This window comes from Rhinoderma darwinii, chromosome 1 (genome assembly GCF_050947455.1).
Source record: "Rhinoderma darwinii isolate aRhiDar2 chromosome 1, aRhiDar2.hap1, whole genome shotgun sequence".
Lineage (NCBI taxonomy): Eukaryota > Metazoa > Chordata > Amphibia > Anura > Rhinodermatidae > Rhinoderma > Rhinoderma darwinii.
This window is the reverse complement of record NC_134687.1, coordinates 53482733-53501920: the sequence shown is the minus strand read 5'-3', so window position 1 is coordinate 53501920 and position 19188 is coordinate 53482733. Positions and strand designations below refer to the sequence as shown.

The following is a 19188-nucleotide window of genomic DNA, read 5'->3' as shown; positions in this document are numbered from 1 at the left end:
ATATATATATATATATAGAAATAAAATGTAAACTGGTGTTTAAAGGTGAACATGTCTTTTTAGGCTCAATATCACACTTACTCTCATTTTATTCAATACAAGGTTTAAAATTCTATACCATCCATCCGTCCTAGCAAAATGGTATTCACAGCCCCTGAAATAATCTCTGCCACCATTACTGGTGCCTATCATGAGAGTTCAGAACATACATATAGTATAAGGCTTATAATAATTTGTATTGCTTGCTGCAACAATAGCATGTATTTGGGCTTATATATTACAATATAAAGTCAGTTTCCCAAAATCTCTGTAGTTATCTCCTCCGTAACCAGGATAATCCTACAGTGGAAGCGTAAGTATTTCCTTGGGAACAAAACACTAGGACTTACAGTATGTCTATGGTATAGAAAAACATGTTGAATATACAGTATGTAGAAAAACATATATCTTTACATATTGAATATATATATATTTTTTTACAAATATGACAGTTCTATTTTATTTTTCTAAAGAAACTAATTGAGCTGCCTGGCAACACATTCTTTACATTTATCAGCCACTTAGCCTGACTAGATCTGGCACTTAATTTTACCATGCCCGATCCTTTGTATTCCCCGTAGATAAGCTCCGCCAGAGATGCCTGGAAACCGCTTATCCCCCTCAGCCTATGGCAATAAACAAGTATAATCAGCCGAATTGAGCAGGTATATTAGTGGTGGAGATGCGGGAAATAGCTGACGGCCAAGCAATGGCTCAGTCGACCGCTTTCTCCCCAACCCCATCTTTAATATATACATATCTCCCAAATTTTGAATTCGGAAAAGAGGGACATTGTTAAGCTACGCCCCTAACCACGCCCAATATCCCGCATAAGCACATCAAATCCTGGCCAGATTCTTCTGAAATGAAATGAATGCATGCAGCCATGTGCACGGGCCACGATTTGCGGGTGGCCCGCGAGTGACACTCCGCGGCCGTCCCAGCTGAAAATCACGGCCGTGCACACCACTACGGTCGTGTGCATGAGGCCTTACACAACGGTGACAAACGGAAACCATTTGTACCAGATCCGTCACCATTGTAATCAATGGTGATGCAAACGGAAACCTGTATTGTTTCAGTTTGAATTCCGTTCATGGGTTCCCCTGACGGAAATCTCAGACGGAATCCATGAACGGAGTCCCAACGCAGATGCCTTATATGTTCTTTGTGTTACTTTTCCTAACCTAGGTATAACATTTGCTGATCACGGCAGCAGCAGTTGCAGGACAAACCAAAAGGCTGTGAACAATGAAAGTGAAGAGGGAGACCCTGTGGTGGATGACTTTTCAGTTGACAGGTATCAGAGTTACATAATGGGGAATATTTTTTCCTATCGTGTAACTCTGCTACCTGTCAACGGAAAACTTATCTGTCAGAGGGAAAAATGTTTCTCCATAGAGAAGAGCAATGAATGCGTCAACTAGTAATTAGCCATGAGAGGGAAAAATAATTCCCGATTATGTAACTCTGCTACCTGTCAACGCCAGAGTAAAAATTTTTTTTCCTGTGGTGGATGACTTTTCAGTTCTCAGGTGGCAGTTACATGAAGGGGAATTATTTTTCATTGACCTCTAGTTTCTACTGTGGCGCAGAGGAGAAGACAGAAGTCACTGGAGGTGAGTACAACATTTTTTATTTTTCGTATTACTAACTTTATTTTTTTGTTTTGCAGATTCTGCTGGACTGTTTGGACTACTTCGTAGATTTGTTGGACTACTTCGATGATCTATGTTTTTTTCAAATAAAATGGTCAAAGAGAGTAGTATGGGGTAGATCTTATTTCAATAAAAAAAAAATTTTTTTATGTGTCTGTGTTTTTTTTTTAATACTTTATCAGTACCTTAGTAATGGCAGTTGTCTGATTGACAATGACCATTACTAATTTTTCATAACCAGCCAGGTATAATAAAGCAGCCGCAGCCTAACATAAGCATGGTGAAAAGGGTTTTTGGCCCGTTCTAGCCTCATAAGACACACTTGCGGCCGCCCCAGTGCCCGACCATCACTACAGATTGTTGGGTACTGAATCGTACCCGGCTCTTCCCGGCACCCATGGTGGCCGTGGGTACCGGTGGTAATAATGGGTGGTTAGTGCTAGCCTTTTTACTGGCTAACACTAAGCCCCACTTAAGTAATGGACGGTGTCAGACAGCTGCCATTACTAATACGCTAATAAAGTATAAAAAAGAACAAAGACACACAAGAAAATATTTTTTTATTTACATAAGAACTCCCCCACACAACCCTCACCATTTTATTTTAAATCATCGAAGTAGTCCAACAAATCTATGACGTAGTACAAACGGTCCAGCAGGACCTGCAAAGCAAATAAAGTTAGTAATATGAAAAATAAGAAAACTTTTACTCACCAACAGCAGACTTCTGTCTTTTGCCCTGCGCCGCAATAGAACCTAGACGTCAATGAACTTCTGAAACGTCATATATTACAAATTAAAAGGGTTTACCCACAAACACGTATATTCCCTATTCACAGGAGAGATGAGAACTGGGGACCAAAAATTCCCCGAAGTGGCCAGCGCTCCATTTATTTCTTTGGGACTTAGGGGACCCATGTCTCCGGCAGCTCCATAAAAAAAAAAGAAGCAATAGTCGAGCAAGTGCACCAGCGCCCCATTCTTATGGAGCACTTCGGGGGAATTTCTCTACCCCGTTCTCATCGCTGGGGGTCCCAGTGGTCAGACCCCCAGCGATCACACATGTATCCCCTATCCTGTGGATACTAAGTAGAAAATATTTTATTGAAATTAAAAAAAAACACGCAACCCTCGTTATCCGTTTTATTGAAAATAAGTCCAACGACCAAACCTGTAAAAGAAACACAAACACAAAAAAACAAACACATTAGTAACAGATGTGGTAGGCTTAGATACAGGGCCCATGTGTGTGTTAGATACAGGGTCCAACAGACAGCATCACACATGGGCTTAGATACAGGGCCCCTGTCTGTTGGACCCTGTATTTAAGCCTACCACATGTTAGGCTTAGATACAGGGCTCCAGCAGACAGTAATCTTATGCAGTATAAGATTACTGTCTGCTGGGTTCCTGTATTTAAGCCTGCCTTGTGGTAAGTTAAGATACATGGTCCAACAGACCGTATCAAACATGGGCCCTGTATCTAAACCCATGTCTGATGCTGTCTCTTGGACCCTGTATCTAAGCTTACCACAAGGCAGGCTTACATACAGGACCCCAGCAGGCAGTAATGATGTTACACTTACCTAGCTCTTCGGTGCAGCGGATGTCCTGACACCATCCCGTGTCGTAACGTTATGCGCGGCGCACAGTGTCATGATGCGAGAGGACTTCCCCTCAGTTCGGGAAGGAGGGTAAGTATAGTGGTGTTACTATAGTAACAGGGGCCCGTGTATTTTATGACGTAGGCCCCAGTTAGTATAGTAAATTTCTATAGACGCGGTGCGGGGGCAATTTCGACCGCTGCGACCCCTGTAGCGTAAGTCGCCTGGGGCCAAAGATTTGGGGCTTTGGCCCCGGAGGTCCCGTGCTATTAACACCCCTGGTTTCCTCTGTCCAAAGAATCAAGTTCCAGAACTGCGCTGACATCTTTAGATGTTGTTTGGCAAAGTCTAATCTGGCCTTTCTATTTTTGAGGCTGATTACTGGTTTGCACCTTGTGGTGAACCCTCTGTATTTGCTCTCATGAAGTCTTCTTTTTATGGTAGACTTAGATATTGATACACCTACTTCCAGGAGAGTGTTCTTCACTTGGGTAGATGTCGTGAAGGGGTTTTTCTTCACCATGGAAAGGATTCTGCGATCATCCACCACTGTTGTCTTCCGTTGACGTCCAGGCCTTTTGGAGTTCATGAGATCACCAGTGCGCTCTTTTTTTCAAGAATGTACCAAAGTGTTGATTTGGCCACTCCTAACATTTGTGCTATCACTCTGATGGATTTCTTCTTCTTTTTTTCAGCCTAACGATGGTCTGTTTCACTTGCATTGAGAGCTCCTTTGACCTCATGTTGTGGGTTCACAGCAACAGCTTCCAAATGCAAAACCACACCTGTAATCAGTTCCAGACCTTTTACCCGCTTATTTGATGTTGGATTAACAAGGGAATAGCCCATGCAGCCCATTAAATAACTTTTGAGATAATTGTAGATTTGGTCCCTTGAAAAAGAGGCAGCTACATATTAAAGAGCTGTAATTCCTAAACTCTTAGGATGTGAATACCCTCAAATTAAAGCTGAGAGTCTGCACTTTAAGCCCAAATTGATTATATAACTGTATATTCAATGTGTTTTGGTAAACTGCTAAAAAGCCAACACTTGTGTCACTGTCCAAATAATTCTGGACCTAACTGTATATGATATCTTATTCGTATGGGTGGCCAGCATACCTAAAAATTTACTTATTTGTATCTAAATATTTCACTGTTATTTTTATACTACTTTTTTATATAATCCATTTTTAGTGAGCAGAAGTCAATGTGGTCAGATATGCTCTATTGTTATGATCACAACATGTAAGTAGGAGATGCCTAGTGTCAGAGCAATATTATAAAAGAATCAGATAATGATTGCATGTAAATAGTTATTATACAACTGATTGTAATCATCATGATAATCGGATGGTTTGCGGGACGCATGTTAACATCCATATTACAGCCGTAAACCCCCCCTCCCTCCTGTTCTGCTGGATCATTACATTATTACTCTAATAGTGATTACTGTATTAAATATAGTAATCACCATTACAGTTCCTCTTTATGTTTTTACTGTTATTGTTTTACCCTGTACATTTCCCTTTATATTCACTGTTGAGAGGGTTTAATGAATAATGTTTATTAAGCGTTATATTGTTCCAATCACATTTTATGTTGTAGATTTCTTCTTTCCATGCTCCACTTTATTATACTTACTCTACCGCTTGCTATTACATTTACTTGTTCATAATTCATGAGCCTAAATATCTTTTCATCCTTGTGAAGATGCCATAATCCCATAGAGACTGCCACTTTACATAAATATGTCACAGTCTTATGTCTCATCTTCTGTACAGCACTTTACTATGACAATATCTTATTGAATGCTGTGATGTATTTTATAAATGTAATGGACTAGTACTTCTACTAATGTACTTATAATGTTCTCTTTCCTGCATGCTGACAATGTAGCTTACAGTTAGTTCACCTTATCGTCTATGTGTAGCAGAATCAGAGGCGTAGCTCGAAGCTCCTAGGCGTTCATGTAAAATCTGGTCCCCCCAACTTTCACATGACATTTATAATACTGGTGTATTATGTGACAGGGAGGTTTTTATGCCCTTTCAGTCATAGGCCCGGGCAGAGGCATAGCTAGGTTCTCCAGCACCCGGGGCAAAGATTCAGTTTGGCGCCCCCCCCCCCAACCTCTTTCCCGACATCTCCTTCCCCCTCGCCGTGTTTGTTTTCTCTACCAATCGACATGTCATTTATTTTCCACATTTCTTTTTATGTAACGCGAGCATAAAAACATTTGTACATTTTACAAGCAATAGGGTTCTATACACAACACCAGAACCAAGCTCAGTACATGTATACAGCCCCAGAACCAAGCTCAGTACATAAATACAGTACCAGCACAAATACAGCTCAATTTAGTGCAACCCCTGCCGTATAGGTGTGTACGGCGTAAAACTACAGCTCCCAGCATGGCCCGAACAATGGTGAGGATATGCTGAGAGATGCTGTTTCACAAAAAATAAATCATATCATAATCACACCACCCATCATCTCGCTGCAGATCATACAGTGACTACATTACTGATTAGAGGCAGAATAAACATTTACATTAAGTGACTCACCGGTGACGTCTCAGATTCTAGTCTATGATAAATTCTCCCGGTCACAGACCATTTCTGCAGTTTGCCGCTCACATGTCTTCAGCTTCTCACTTTTCCAACATTTCTGCACCTATAAACAAAGATAAAGTTATCATTATACCACACACTACGCCCCTAAATATAATAGCGCCATACACTGCACCTCTAATTATAATAGCACCATACAACCGTGTCCCACACACATACTGTGCCCCCTGTAGATAGTGCCTGCCATAGAGCCCCCAGTAGATAGTGCGCCCATATAGCCCACCCCTGTATATAGTGTCCCACAAATAACTCCCCCTATAGTGCTCTACAGATACCCCACCCCTGTATATAGCCCCCTGTAGATATAGCCCAGCCCTGTATATAGTGCTCCACATATAGCCCAATCCTGTATATAGCCCTCTGTAGATATAGCCCACCCCTGTATATAGTGCTCTACAGATAGCCCACCCCTGTATATAGCCCCCCTGTAGATATAGCCCACCCCTGTATGTAGCCCCCCTGTCGATATAGCCCACCCCTGTATATAGTGCTCCACATATAGTTCACCCCTGTATATAGTGCTCCACATATAGTCCACCCCTGTATATAGTGTTTCACAGATAGCCCACCCCAGTATATAGCCCCCTGTACATATAGTCCACCCCTGTATATAGTGCTCCACTAGATAGTCCACCCCTGTATATAGTGCTCCACAGATAGCCCACCACTGTATACAGGGGTGGGCTATCTGTGGAGCACTATATACAGGGGTGGACTATATGTACAGGGGGGCTATATACAGGGGTGGGCTTTCTGTGGAGCACTATAGGGGGAGCTATTTGTGGGATACTATATACAGGGGTGGGCTATATCTACAGGGGGGACTATATCTACAGGGGGGACTATATCTACAGGGGGGACTATATCTACAGGGGGGGACTATATCTACAGGGGGGACTATATCTACAGGGGGGTACTATATCTACAGGGGGGGACTATATCTACAGGGGTGGGCTATATCCAGGGGTGGGCTATATCTACAGGGGGGCTATATCTACAGTGGTGGGCTATATCTACAGGGGTGGGCTATATCTACAGGGGTGGGCTATAGCTACAGGGGGCTATATACTATATAGCCCCCCTGTAGCTATAGCCCACCCCTGTATATGGTGCTCCAAAGATAGCCCACCCCAGTATATAGCCCCCCCTGTAGATAGACTCCCCCGTAGATAAAGCCCCCCGCGTGTAGATAAAGCCCCCCTGTAGATAAAGTCCCCCCCCCGTAGATAAAGCCCCCATGTGTAGATAAAGCCCCCCCATAGATAAAGTCCCCCCGTAGATAAAGCCCCCCGTGTAGATAAAGCCCCCCCCCCATGTAGATAAAGTCCCCCCCGTAGATAAAGTCCCCCCGTAGATAAAGCCCCCCCTGTTGATGCAGCCACACACTTTCGTTACAATTAAAAAAAAAAAAATATTCACCTTATTCCCGCTCCCACGCCATCCGGCAGCCATGGAGACCTGTCTCCTGGTGGTTGACCGCAGCGTCTATGAAAGGCGCTGATTGGTTGGGCAGGATGACTTTCCCTGTCAGTCAGCGCCTTTCATTTACGGAAGCTTCACTGATACAAAAGGTACCAGTTGCTTCACTCGTGGAAAGGCGCTGAACGGTCATTCATTGCTTCTAATTGTACCTGTGTCCTATAGACACAGGTACAATTATGGTGCAGGAGGAGGTGGCGCTGGCGCCACCCTCTAAGCTGCGCCCGGGGCACATGCCCCACCTGCCCCCTCTAGCTACGCCCCTGGGCCCGGGTGTGACTGCAGCCATAACACTATATGTAGTGGATACCATTGAATCATAATAATAATAATAATAATAATCTTTATTTATATAGCGCCAACATATTACGCAGCACTTTACAATTTAGAGGGAACATGAAAACAATATCAGACATTACATAGTGACAAAGTTCATTTACAATTCAAACCTGGGGAGTGAGGACCCTGCTCGCAAGAGCTTACAATCTATGAGGACATAAGGGAGACACAAAGTGTAATAGTGTTTGTTCTGTACAATGGTCCGGCCATTTTTATACACATGCGGTGGTAACATAAAGCTGCATGAGCCGGTCACCAGCCAGTATCCGTGTATGACGGACATGAAGAGAAGGAGTGTGAGGGAATCTTATTCTGATGACTAATCTAAATGGAGGGCCATGAAAAGGAGTCAGATTAGGGAATGTTATAGGCCTGTCTAAATAGATGTGTTTTCAGGGCACGTTTAAAACTGTGGATATTGGGAATTAATCTGATTGTCTGGGGTAGCACATTCCAGAGGACGGGTGCAGCACGAGAGAAATCCTGGAGACGGTAGTGGGAGGTTCGGATTATGGAGGATTTTAATCTAAGGTCGTTGGCAGAACGTAGAGCCCGAGTAGGGTGGTAGACAGAGATGAGGGAGGAGATGTAAGGAGGTGCAGCACTGTGGAGAGCTTTGTGGGTGAGAGTAATAAGTTTAAATTTTATTCGGAAGGGGATGGGCAACCAGTGCAGTGACTGGCACAGATTAGAGGTGTTGGTGTAGCGGTTGGTCATAAAGATGAGCCTGGCTGCTGCATTGAGGATAGATTGGAGAGGGGAGAGTTTAGTGAGGGGAAGACCGACTAGTAATGAGTTACAGTAGTCAAGACGAGAGTGAATCAGAGCAACAATGAGAGTTTTGGCAGTTTCCTCCGTAAGAAAAGAGCGGATTCTGGAGATGTTTTTTAGGTGAAAATGACAGGAGCGTGAAAGTGATTGTATGTGAGGAGTAAAGGAAAGATCTGAGTCAAAAATAACCCCGAGACAGCGGGCGTGCTGCTTAGGAGTTATGATAGTGCCACACACAGAGATGGAGACATCAGGTTTAGGGAGGTTAGTAGATGGTTGGAACACAAGGAGCTCAGTTTTAGAAAGATTCAGTTTCAGATAGAGAGAGGACATGATGTTAGAGACAGCGGACAGACAATCACTGGTGTTCTGTATTAGAGCAGGGGTGATGTCACGGGAAGAGGTATATAATTGGGTGTCATCAGCGTAGAGATGGTACTGGAAGCCAAATCTGCTGATGGTTTGTCCAATAGGAGCTGTGTAGAGAGAAAAGAGGAGTGGACCTAGGACTGATCCCTGAGGAACCCCGATATCAAGGGGAAGAGGAGAAGAAGTGGAACCAGCAAATGACACACTGAATGAGCGGTCAGAGAGATAGGAGGAAAACCAAGAGAGAGCCGCGTCCTTGAGGCCAATAGAGTGGAGCATGTTAAGTAGGAGTTTGTGGTCTACAGTGTCAAAGGCTGCAGAGAGATCCAAAAGAATAAGGAGAGAGGATTTACCGTCCGATTTAGCCGCCAAGAGATCATTTGAGACTTTAGTAAGGGCAGTTTCTGTGGAGTGTAGAGTGCGGAAACCAGATTGTAAGGGGTCAAGAATGGAGTTAGCAGAGAGATAGCGGATAAGGCGAGAGTAGACCAAGCGTTCCAGGAGTTTGGAGATGAAGGGCAGATTAGAGACTGGTCGGTAGTTGGCAGCGCTGGATGGGTCAAGTGTTGGTTTTTTCAATAATGGGTTTATAATGGCATGTTTAAAAGCGGAGGGAAAGATACCAGAGGAAAGAGAGAGGTTAAATATTTTAGTGAGGTGACTAGTGACAGCTGGGGAGAGGGACTGGAGGAGGTGTGAGGGGACAGGATCACTAGGGCAGGTAGTAGGACGAGAAGAAGAGAGGAGCCTCGAGACTTCTTCTTCAGTTATTGGGTCAAATGCTGAGAGTGAAGAAGAGGGAGTGCGGGGGGGAAGGGGATCGATGTTACTAGGGGACTGGGAGATAATATCATGTCGGATGTTGTCAATTTTAACTTTAAAATAATTGGCCAGGTCTTCAGCACTGAGATCTGTGATTGGTGTCTGCACTTTAGGACTAAGGAGGGAGTGAAAAGTATCAAAGAGGCGTTTTGGATTATTAGATAGTGTGGAGATGAGAGAAGTGAAGTAGACTTGTTTGGCGCGGTGAAGGGCAGAGTTGTAAGTTTTGAGCATAAATTTGTAATGGAGGAAATCTGCATCCAAATGCGATTTTCTCCACAGTCGTTCGGCACATCTCAAGCACCGCTGAAGAAAGCGGGATTGAGGCGTGTGCCAGGGTTGTCGTCGTCTTTGTCGGGTGGTTCGGAGTGTAGTGGGGGCTGCTTCATCCAATGCATTTTTGAGAGTGTTATTATAAAGTTTGGCAGCCAGATTGGGACAGGAGAGGGAAGAGATAGGGGACAATGAGGACTGTAGACTGTCTATGAGTTTCACAGTGTTAATGGCATGTAGATTTCTGTATGTCTGATACGTAGGGATGACCTGAGGAGGCAGAGAATATTTGATAGTAAAGCAGAGAAGATTGTGGTCAGAAAGTGGGAGAGGAGAGTTAATAAAGTCAGAAACTGAGCACAGCCGGAAGAAGACCAGGTCAAGTGAATGCCCGTCTTCATGTGTAGGAGAGTTAGTAAGTTGTGACAGACCGAGGGACGAGGTTAAAGATAGAAACTGGGAGGCAGATGAGGAGATTGGGTTATCAATGGGGATGTTGAAGTCACCCATGATGAGAGTGGGTGTTTCAGAGGATAGAAATTGTGGAAGCCAGGCAGAAAAATGGTCCAGGAATTGGCGGGGTGAGCCCGGTGGGCGGTAGACAACTGCCACTCGGAGGGGAAAAGGGTGAAAGAGTCTGAGGGTGTGGACTTCAAAAGAGGGAAATGTGAGTGAGGGGACCGGGGGAATGACCTGGAAAGTGCAGTGTGGGGAAAGAAGTATACCTACTCCTCCACCCTGCCTGTTCTCAGGTCTGGGGGCATGAGAGAACTGGAGACCACCATAAGATAGAGCAGCAGGGGAAGCAGTGTCAGACAGGTGTAGCCATGTTTCTGTAAGAGCCAGAAGGTTGAGAGAGTTAGAAAGGAATAAGTCATGAATAAAGGTGAGTTTGTTGCACACGGACCGAGAGTTCCAGAGAGCACAGTTAAAAGAGACAGAAGAAGACATACAAGGAATGGCAAGAAGATTTGCAGGGTTTCTATGTGTGGCAGGTAAGTGGTTGAGCTTGGCAGAAGAAAAGGGAGGCCCAGGGTTGGGAGAGATGTCCCCTGCAGCTAATAGAAGGAGAATGGAGTGAGACAGCAGATGGTTCTGTGATTTATGAGAGCGTTTTTTATGTTGGGCAGTGGGATGAGATGGGTTAAGTTGACTGAGGAAAGTGAATAGTGAATGGGAGCTGTACATGGGTGAGGCCAGGAGAGAAGGACTGATGCGGACTGTTTTTGGGCAAGTCTTAAATGGGCGATAGGATTGCAAACCAAGAGCAGCTATAATGATGAGAGCGGTGGCAAACATGTTTGTTTACAGATAGTTAGAAATCTAATATTGAGTGCGTGGGCTAGTTTGTCTGGTTTGGTAATGCAGCTTACCTGTCACTGACCCTGTGCAACTGCCATGTATAACTGCCAGGACACTTTGACAGTATGACACTTAGACAGCGATGACTTCTGCCGTCGTGCCCCCCTGCACGAGTGCCTTCCCCATATGCTACATCTAAATTTATAGGGGAGTAGATGCTCAGATCTAGGCCTAATTAAGCTCGTTCAGTTATTAATCAAATCAACTAGACACATGAGGTGAAAAGCTATGCAGAGATAAACAAACAAACTAGCAGGTCTGGATGCTCATAAAACTTAACGACGATCAAACACTTTGACAAAACTTTGAGATAACATTAGACTATATAGCAAGACAGGAAAGCAGAGTACCATAAAATAAAAGTTTCAGCTTCATACATCCCAACCGTCCCGGATCCGGCGAGACAGTCCTGGTTTCTCACCGCTGTCCCGCCGTCCCGGCGGTCTGCAAATTGTCCTGCTGGTCGCTGCATCCAAACAGCTGTTCGCTGCTGACTGCAGCAGCGATCAGAAGAAGGCAGGAGTCTTGCGGCGGTGTTCTCACTGCGATCGATGCCGGCACGGGAGTGGACCAGTACAGTCACCTGACCTGTCATCTGACCTCACCGGTCAGGTGACTGGACTGGTTCACTCCCGGGCCGGCATCGACACCAGTGAGAACGCCGCTGCAAGACTCCTGACGGTGAGTGACATCAAAAGCAGAGCGGAGAGTGGCAGCAGTAGGACCGGCTACCTCTACCGCTCTCCGCTCTGGCTGCAATGTGGCACCTACGGGGGGACTGTGTGTGGAGCTATTTACAGGGGGGCTGTATCTGGCGCTATCTACAGGGGGCTGTGTGTGGCGCTATCTATAGGGGGCTGTGTCTGGAGCTATCTACAGTGGGGCTGTATCTGGTGCTATCTACAGGGGGGCTGTATCTGGCTCTATCTACAGGGGGGCTGTGTCTGGAGCTATCTACAGGGGGGCTGTGTGTGGAGCTATCTAAAGGGGGGCTGTGTGTGGCGCTATCTACAGGCGGGCTGTGTGTGTCGCTATCTACATGGGGGCTGTGTGTGGCGCTATCTACAGGGGGGCTGTGTCTGGTGCTATCTACAGGAGGCCGTGTGTGGAGCTATCTACATGAGGGCCGTGTGTGGTGCTATCTACAGGGGGCTGTGTGTGGAGCTATCTACAGGGGGGCTGTGTCTGGTGCTATGTACAGGCGGGCTGTATCTGGAGCTATCTACAGGGGGGCTCTGGTGGATGATTTTTCCATTGACCGGTAGGGGGGCTGTATCTGGCTCTATCTACAGGGGGGATGTGTCTGGAGCTATCTACAGGTGGGCTGTGTGTGGAGCTATCTACAGGGGGGCTGTGTGTGGCGCTATCTACAGGCGGGCTGTGTGTGGCGCTATCTACATGGGGGCTGTGTGTGGCGCTTTCTACAGGGGGCTGCATCTGGAGATATCTACAGGGGGGCTGTATCTGGAGCTATCTACAGGGGTGCTGTGTGTGGAGCTATCTACAGGGGGGTTGTGTGTGGAGCTATCTACAGGGGGCTGTATCTTGCGCTATGTACAGGGGGGCTGTGTCTGGAGCTATCTACAGGGGGGCTATATCTGGAGCTGTCTATAGGGAGCCATGTGTGGAGCTATCTACAGGGGGGCTGTGTGTGGCGCTATCTACAGGGGGGCTGTATCTGGAGGTATCTACAGGGAGGCTATGTGTGGAGCTATCTACAGGGGGGCTGTGTGTGGAGCTATCTACAGGGGGGCTGTGTGTGGAGCTATCTACAGGGGGCTGTGTGTGGCACTATCTACAGGGGGGCTGTGTGTAGCTATCTACAGGGGTTCTGTATCTGGAGCTATCTACAGGGGGCTGTATCTGGAGCTATCTACAAGGGGGGCGGTGTGTGGAGCTATCTACAAGGGGGCTGTATCTGGAGCTATCTACAAGGGGGCTGTATCTGGAGCTATCTACAGGGGGGCTGTATCTGGAGCTATCTACAGGGGGCTGTGTCTGGAGCTATCTACAGGGGGGCTGTGTCTGGCGCTATGTACAGGGGAGCTGTGTGTGGAGCAATCTACAGGGGGGTTGTGTGTGGAGCTATCTACAGGGGGCTGTGTCTGGAGCTATCTACAGGGGGCTGTATCTGGAGCTATGTACAGGGGGGCTGTGTCTGGAGCTATCTACAGGGGGGCTGTGTGTGGAGCTATCTACAGGGGGGCTGTGTGTGGAGGTATCTACAGGGGGGCTGTGTCTGACGCTATGTACAGGGGGGCTGCATCTGGAGCTATCTACAGGGAGGCTCTGGTGGATGATTTTTCCATTGACCGGTAGCAGAGTTACACAACTGGAAAAAAAAATCCCCATCATGTAACTCTGCTACCTGTCCATTGAAAAGTCATCAACCACAGGGTCTCCCTCTTGACTTTCATTGTTATCAGCCTTTTGGTATGTCCTGCAGCTGCTGCTGCCGTGATGAGCAAATGTTATACCCAAGATAGGTAAAGTAACATAAAGACGACATAACCGGATCCATAATATCTGTGATATCCAGACAGTCTAGAGATCCGCTGAGAGAATGTGCGCGTGTTATTTGCAGAAGGATCTGGCCGTGATTTGATGTGTCGATGCGGGATATCGGGCGTGGTTAGGGGGCGTGGCTTAAAATTTCCCTTTTTTCCGAATTCAAAAGTTGGGAGGTATGTTGAATGTGTAGGCCAATATTTATTATGTAGTGTTTATTGGTGTTTCCAAGACAGGTACCCCCTTATTAAAATAAATTACAACAGAGCACCCCCAAGGCTATAAACATACACTTGGCCGCACATTAAAAGCAGAACATTAGGGCAGGGCCAGTAGGGCTGGGCAATTGTGACCTAATTTAAAATCCTGATTTGTTGTAAATGTAACCTCGATTTAGATTAATGTACAATTTTAGGCCACACCCCTTTGCCCCAACACAGTATAATGTCCCTATAGCTGCCCCCCATGCATTATAATGCCCCACAGCTGCCCGCACACAGTATAATGCCCCACAGATGCCCCCACGCAATATAACGCATTTTGAGGACGCAGATACAGTTGAAACTAGAAAAAAAGAGCTTAAAAAAAACTAACCGTGCGAGATAACGTTGGCTGTCTGTGCTGAATTCTGGTTCTGATATTTTGCGATTAATTGCCCAGCCCTAAGTGTAAGTGCCAACTAGCGACATATTTAATATAAGGGAGGGGGGGAATTGGGGAAAAGAGTAATGTGACTAGTGAGGAGTTATGTAAGAAAATAAAAAAATAATTATTGATGAATTAATTAAAAATTCCAATGTTATATAACCTATGAAGTACAGATGTCCCCTATTTCTGCACTATGAATGTCTAAGTATAACTAGAGCCTATTCCGTAAGAAAACAAATTGCTAATGAGCAACATAAATGTGGACTTGTCTTAAAGTGGCGGTGCAGCGATCTAGAGGTTTTCTAAATCAATAAATTAGACTGCACAGGTGTTGATTAGGGAATGTGACCCCCATATTATAAGTGTGTTGTTCACTGTTCCCAAAAAACACTATTCGATTGCTGCTAATATGTGTGTATTGGAAATACAACTGGTGCCTGCTATGCAGCCAAAGTATCTCCAGCAGGCTGTATCAAAGCCCAGCAGTGGAGAGGCCCCACCGAGTAGTGGTGGGATGCATTGTACGCAGCAGTGTCGTCTGCGTTCGGACACACATGGAAGCAGTATGAAAACTCGCGACAGAACTCAGCGGGCTCGCCGCTCACACTGTGACAACAGAGTTGCGCAGTGTGAGATGTGGTAATGCAGCAGGCTTGTAGATGATGTACATGTACCACAGGTTAAGAGTCTAGACTATATGTAAAATGCATACAAAGTTCGCAGCACCACCCAATGCTGTCCAGATTATTCAAACAAACCAATACCTTACGAGATATTCAAAGTATATGCCCCAGAAGAAGCCGAGAGGACGTAACCCAGGGTTGGGCTACTTCTTGTTGTGTTGCCATTTTTATTGATGAGCGTTATAAATTGGAAAACATGATTACAGTACGGGACAGTTGTCCTGCAGCGAGGCAGGGACTTCTAGCATCGTACATAACTATGATGCTAGGAGCCCGGCTCCCTGCAGTGTGTTCGGTCCGGGACTTCCGGCCGAAATACGTTCCGTCCATTACGGACGTAACATGCTCGTGTGAATCCAGCCTAACAGATGTTTGGTTTCTTTTGAACTTGTGAAACAAAGAAATTATTTAATGCAATAAATTCCTTTTGCGAACTCCACTTCTCACATATGATACATTCAATAGGCGCTATTGTCCTATACATGATACTGTGTAAGATCTGTGGGCTGTGTCATCAGGTTTATCAATATGGGAAGTTCATGATGGAACCAGAATGACTTTTTTTAATCAATAGTTTAATTTTTGAAATAGCTGCACTCATTAATCAGAATGGGCTACATTGCTAAAAGTAGTTACATGAACCCAACACACAATACTCAACTGTAAGCCGATTCATGAGAATTATATTAGTAAAATATTGAAGAAATAGGTGAATTATGGGGTTGACTGCTTGAAACAAAAATACAGAATTTACCCCTAAAATCAATAAAAGTCACCTGTAAATACAAGTCCTTGAGTCGTCCTCTTCAGACAAGTTGCTAAAGCAGCTATTACATCCCCCCCCCCCCCCGATTATTACATCCCCCCCAGTTCAGATATAAAATAAAAAATATGTATTCTTACCTGCTTTGCTTCTTTCCTCCTGGTCCCCTCGGTCTCTTACTGCAGGCCACGGCGCATACAAGGTACTAACAGCGAGCAGCGTCAGGGCCTTATATGTGACGTATCATTCATGCTCAGTGCTGCGTCACATACAACATCATGACGCTTACCAGTGTCAGTACCTTGCATGAGTCGTGGACTGCAGTGAGAGCCTGAGAGGACCCAAAAGTGTAGAAGAGGAGAGGTGAGTACATATATTGTATATATTTTTTTATTCTTATTTCATGGTCCAAAGGGGGGGGGGGGGCACGGTACGGTGCCGGCACAGGCATTTCAATTGCTATGCCCCATAGACTGAAATCTACAGCAGCTAGCAGATGGCGTATATTTTTGCTATAATTTACGCCATTTTTTATATAAATTATGGCAAATCTGTTGGGCAGTGGTGGCCCTGTCGCTTTGGTTAGGCCCCATCCTTTTTTTACATTGCAGAGGGTATTGTACAATGCCCAAAAGTTGCAATTTTCACCGCAAACTTGCAACTTTTGAGCGTTTTGCGACTTTTCTACCCCAGAAAACTGGCATAGAAAGGTTAATAAATTCCCCTTTGAATATTTAACGTTGATCAATGTGCATGTTTGTCCACTGTATTTGGGATGCAGATTCCTGCCTGGAGCTAGCTATCCATTACAGCCTGATCTTTCTCTGTAACAGCAAAGATGTACAGCAAAAAATAGTGTTGTAACGTGTTAACCCGACAAATCTATGTGATGTTAAATACTTTGATAGGATTGAAGTTTGATAGGAGAAATATCTTTATTGGCCGACCAGAGAAATTATATTTGCAAGCTTTCAGAACAGAGACTGAATTTCCATAAAAACTTCAACAAGTTCCATCCTACTCTCAGACTCTTAACCCCTTAAGGACCAGGCCATTTATCGTTGTTTTGTTTTTTGGGGGGGTTTTTTCCTCCCCACCATCCTATGAATGCTTGTTTCTTGCAGTTGTATTTTTTTTTTTTTAATGGCACCATTTAATGTACAATATAATGTACTGAACAACTGTTTTGTGGGGTTGAACGGGAAGAAAACAGCAATTTCTGCATTTTTTGGGGGTTTTTGAGTTTACGACAGTCACCTTGTGTTAAAAATTACATGTCAACTTTATTCTGCGGGTCTATATGATTATAGCGATACCAAATCTATGTATTTATGTTTTACTACTTTAAGGGCAGGTTCAGACGTGGCGGAATTGCTGTGGAATTCTCCAGCGGCCGTTTTTTACATTTGTTTCAATAAATTTTTAGGCAAGTTAGTTCAGACGTTGCGGAAAACTCCGCTGCGGACCATAGGCTGCGGTGTGGAATTTTCCCTCCGCAGCATGCACTGTCTGTTGCTGAGAATAAGCGGAATTTCACTGCGTATTTGAGCCTTTGCTATGCTAAAACTGAAATCTGTGGCAAGTCCGCTGTGTTTTCTGCAACGTCTGAATAACCTGTCAAATATGCAAATGTTGGTGCAGATTCGTTGCGTAATTGCCCCAAATCTGCACTAACATTTGCACGAACGTGCCCTAAGACTGGAACTATGACACAGGGATTCTCTCTTTGGTGTTCTTAAAATTCCTGTGTCATGCTCCACCCCCATTGGCCCTGAACTAGGCATAGCACAGTATGTGAGTTTTCCTTTAAAAAGCAAAAAGTAGTCTAGAAATCTATGAAACTTGTCACAGTCTATGTCATTTCCATGTTTACATCTTTGTATTGTAGAGATTTACGAGGCAATAAGTTCGAATGTGACTGTAAAACTAAGTGGCTATTTTCATGGCTGAAGATGACAAACTCCACTGTGTCAGATGTGGTCTGTGCTGGGCCGTCTGAGTACCAACACAAGAAACTGAATGAAATATTAAGCTTTGATACAGACTGCATAACAACCGGTATGTACTGACCTTAATGAGGTTATTATTATGATTAATGGTCAAAGCAAAATCCTCAAATAATTCACATTCCTTTATGATTTCCTGCAGACCCAAAGCCCTTTCACGTCCTTATTGTGTAATAGTTTTGTTCATAGGGAAATATTCACACATTAAAATTCACAATCTGGTATAGGTCTGTTTTCTTGTGCATAGGGGGCAGTATTTATAGTAAGTACTTGTTGATTACATATGTTTATCATATAATAAATGCTTGAGTGGTTTCACACATTAACTCTTTATTACCATGTGGAGGGATGAAAGTGACAACCGATTGGCACTTACGATGACTAGGGGCCATTAAATAGCAACAGCTCATATTACAGAAAGTTAAGAAAGCATGGTTGTCTCTTTTTGCATTATTTTTATTTTTTTTTTAAATATAAAAAAATATGCATTTAGAATGACTAAGTACCATTGCATATAGTCCTCCTGTTATTTAAAGTACATTACTCTTCGGGGGCAACAACCACACAGGAGCATGCACCTTCAAGGGTAAAAAAAAAAGAAATTGGAAGTCAGTAGCCCACACTGAGGCATGATGGGGGCAAAGTTTAGAATAAAGAAATATTTAGCAAAGTCAGATTTTAGTTTTCCATTCCTTGAGATATTCAGTGCAGAATTGATGTTGAATGGGTTGTCTGGGATTAGAAAAAGGGGTCTGTTGTTTTTCCAGAAACAGAGACACTCTTGTCAACGGGCTGTGTCTATTATTGCAGGGAATGGGGCTGAGGTGCAATAGCAGAAATAACCCATGTACAAGAGTAACGCTGTTTCTGGGAAATACGCAGACCCTTTTTTTCTAATCTCATACAACCCCTTTGACACCAGCTATGACCAATGTTCCCTCTAAGTCTTGGCAGCTCCTGAGCGGGGCAGTTAGGGAGTCGGGGAAGTCCCCATCAATGGTGGGCAATCTGATGACCAAAAGTAATACCCCCAGTAAACACTAATATAGCAACTAAATAAGAGAATAAGAAAACATATTTTAAATTAGTTTTAATTACTTCCCCTGTAGATAGCGCCACACAGAGCCCTGTAGATAGCGTCACACCCCCTCCCTGTAGATTCTGCCACACAGTACAGCCCTGTAGATAGCGCCACACAGCCCCCCTGTAGATAGTGCCACACAGCCCCCTGT

At 44.6% G+C, this 19188-nt stretch overlaps 1 protein-coding gene across 6 annotated transcripts in view; it reads left to right on the top strand.

The window, feature by feature from the left end:
* LGI2 (leucine rich repeat LGI family member 2) overlaps positions 1–19188 on the top strand; it is a 71241-nt gene that overhangs the window by 47129 nt on the left and 4924 nt on the right. For all 6 annotated transcript variants that reach the window (XR_012882555.1, XM_075858826.1, XM_075858817.1 and 3 more), the window contains one exon: positions 17839–18008. Coding sequence is in view for 5 of the 6 variants with exons in the window: in XM_075858826.1 (XP_075714941.1) it covers positions 17839–18008 (170 nt within the window). In the remaining variant the exon portion in view is untranslated. The remainder of the gene's footprint in view (positions 1–17838; positions 18009–19188) is intronic.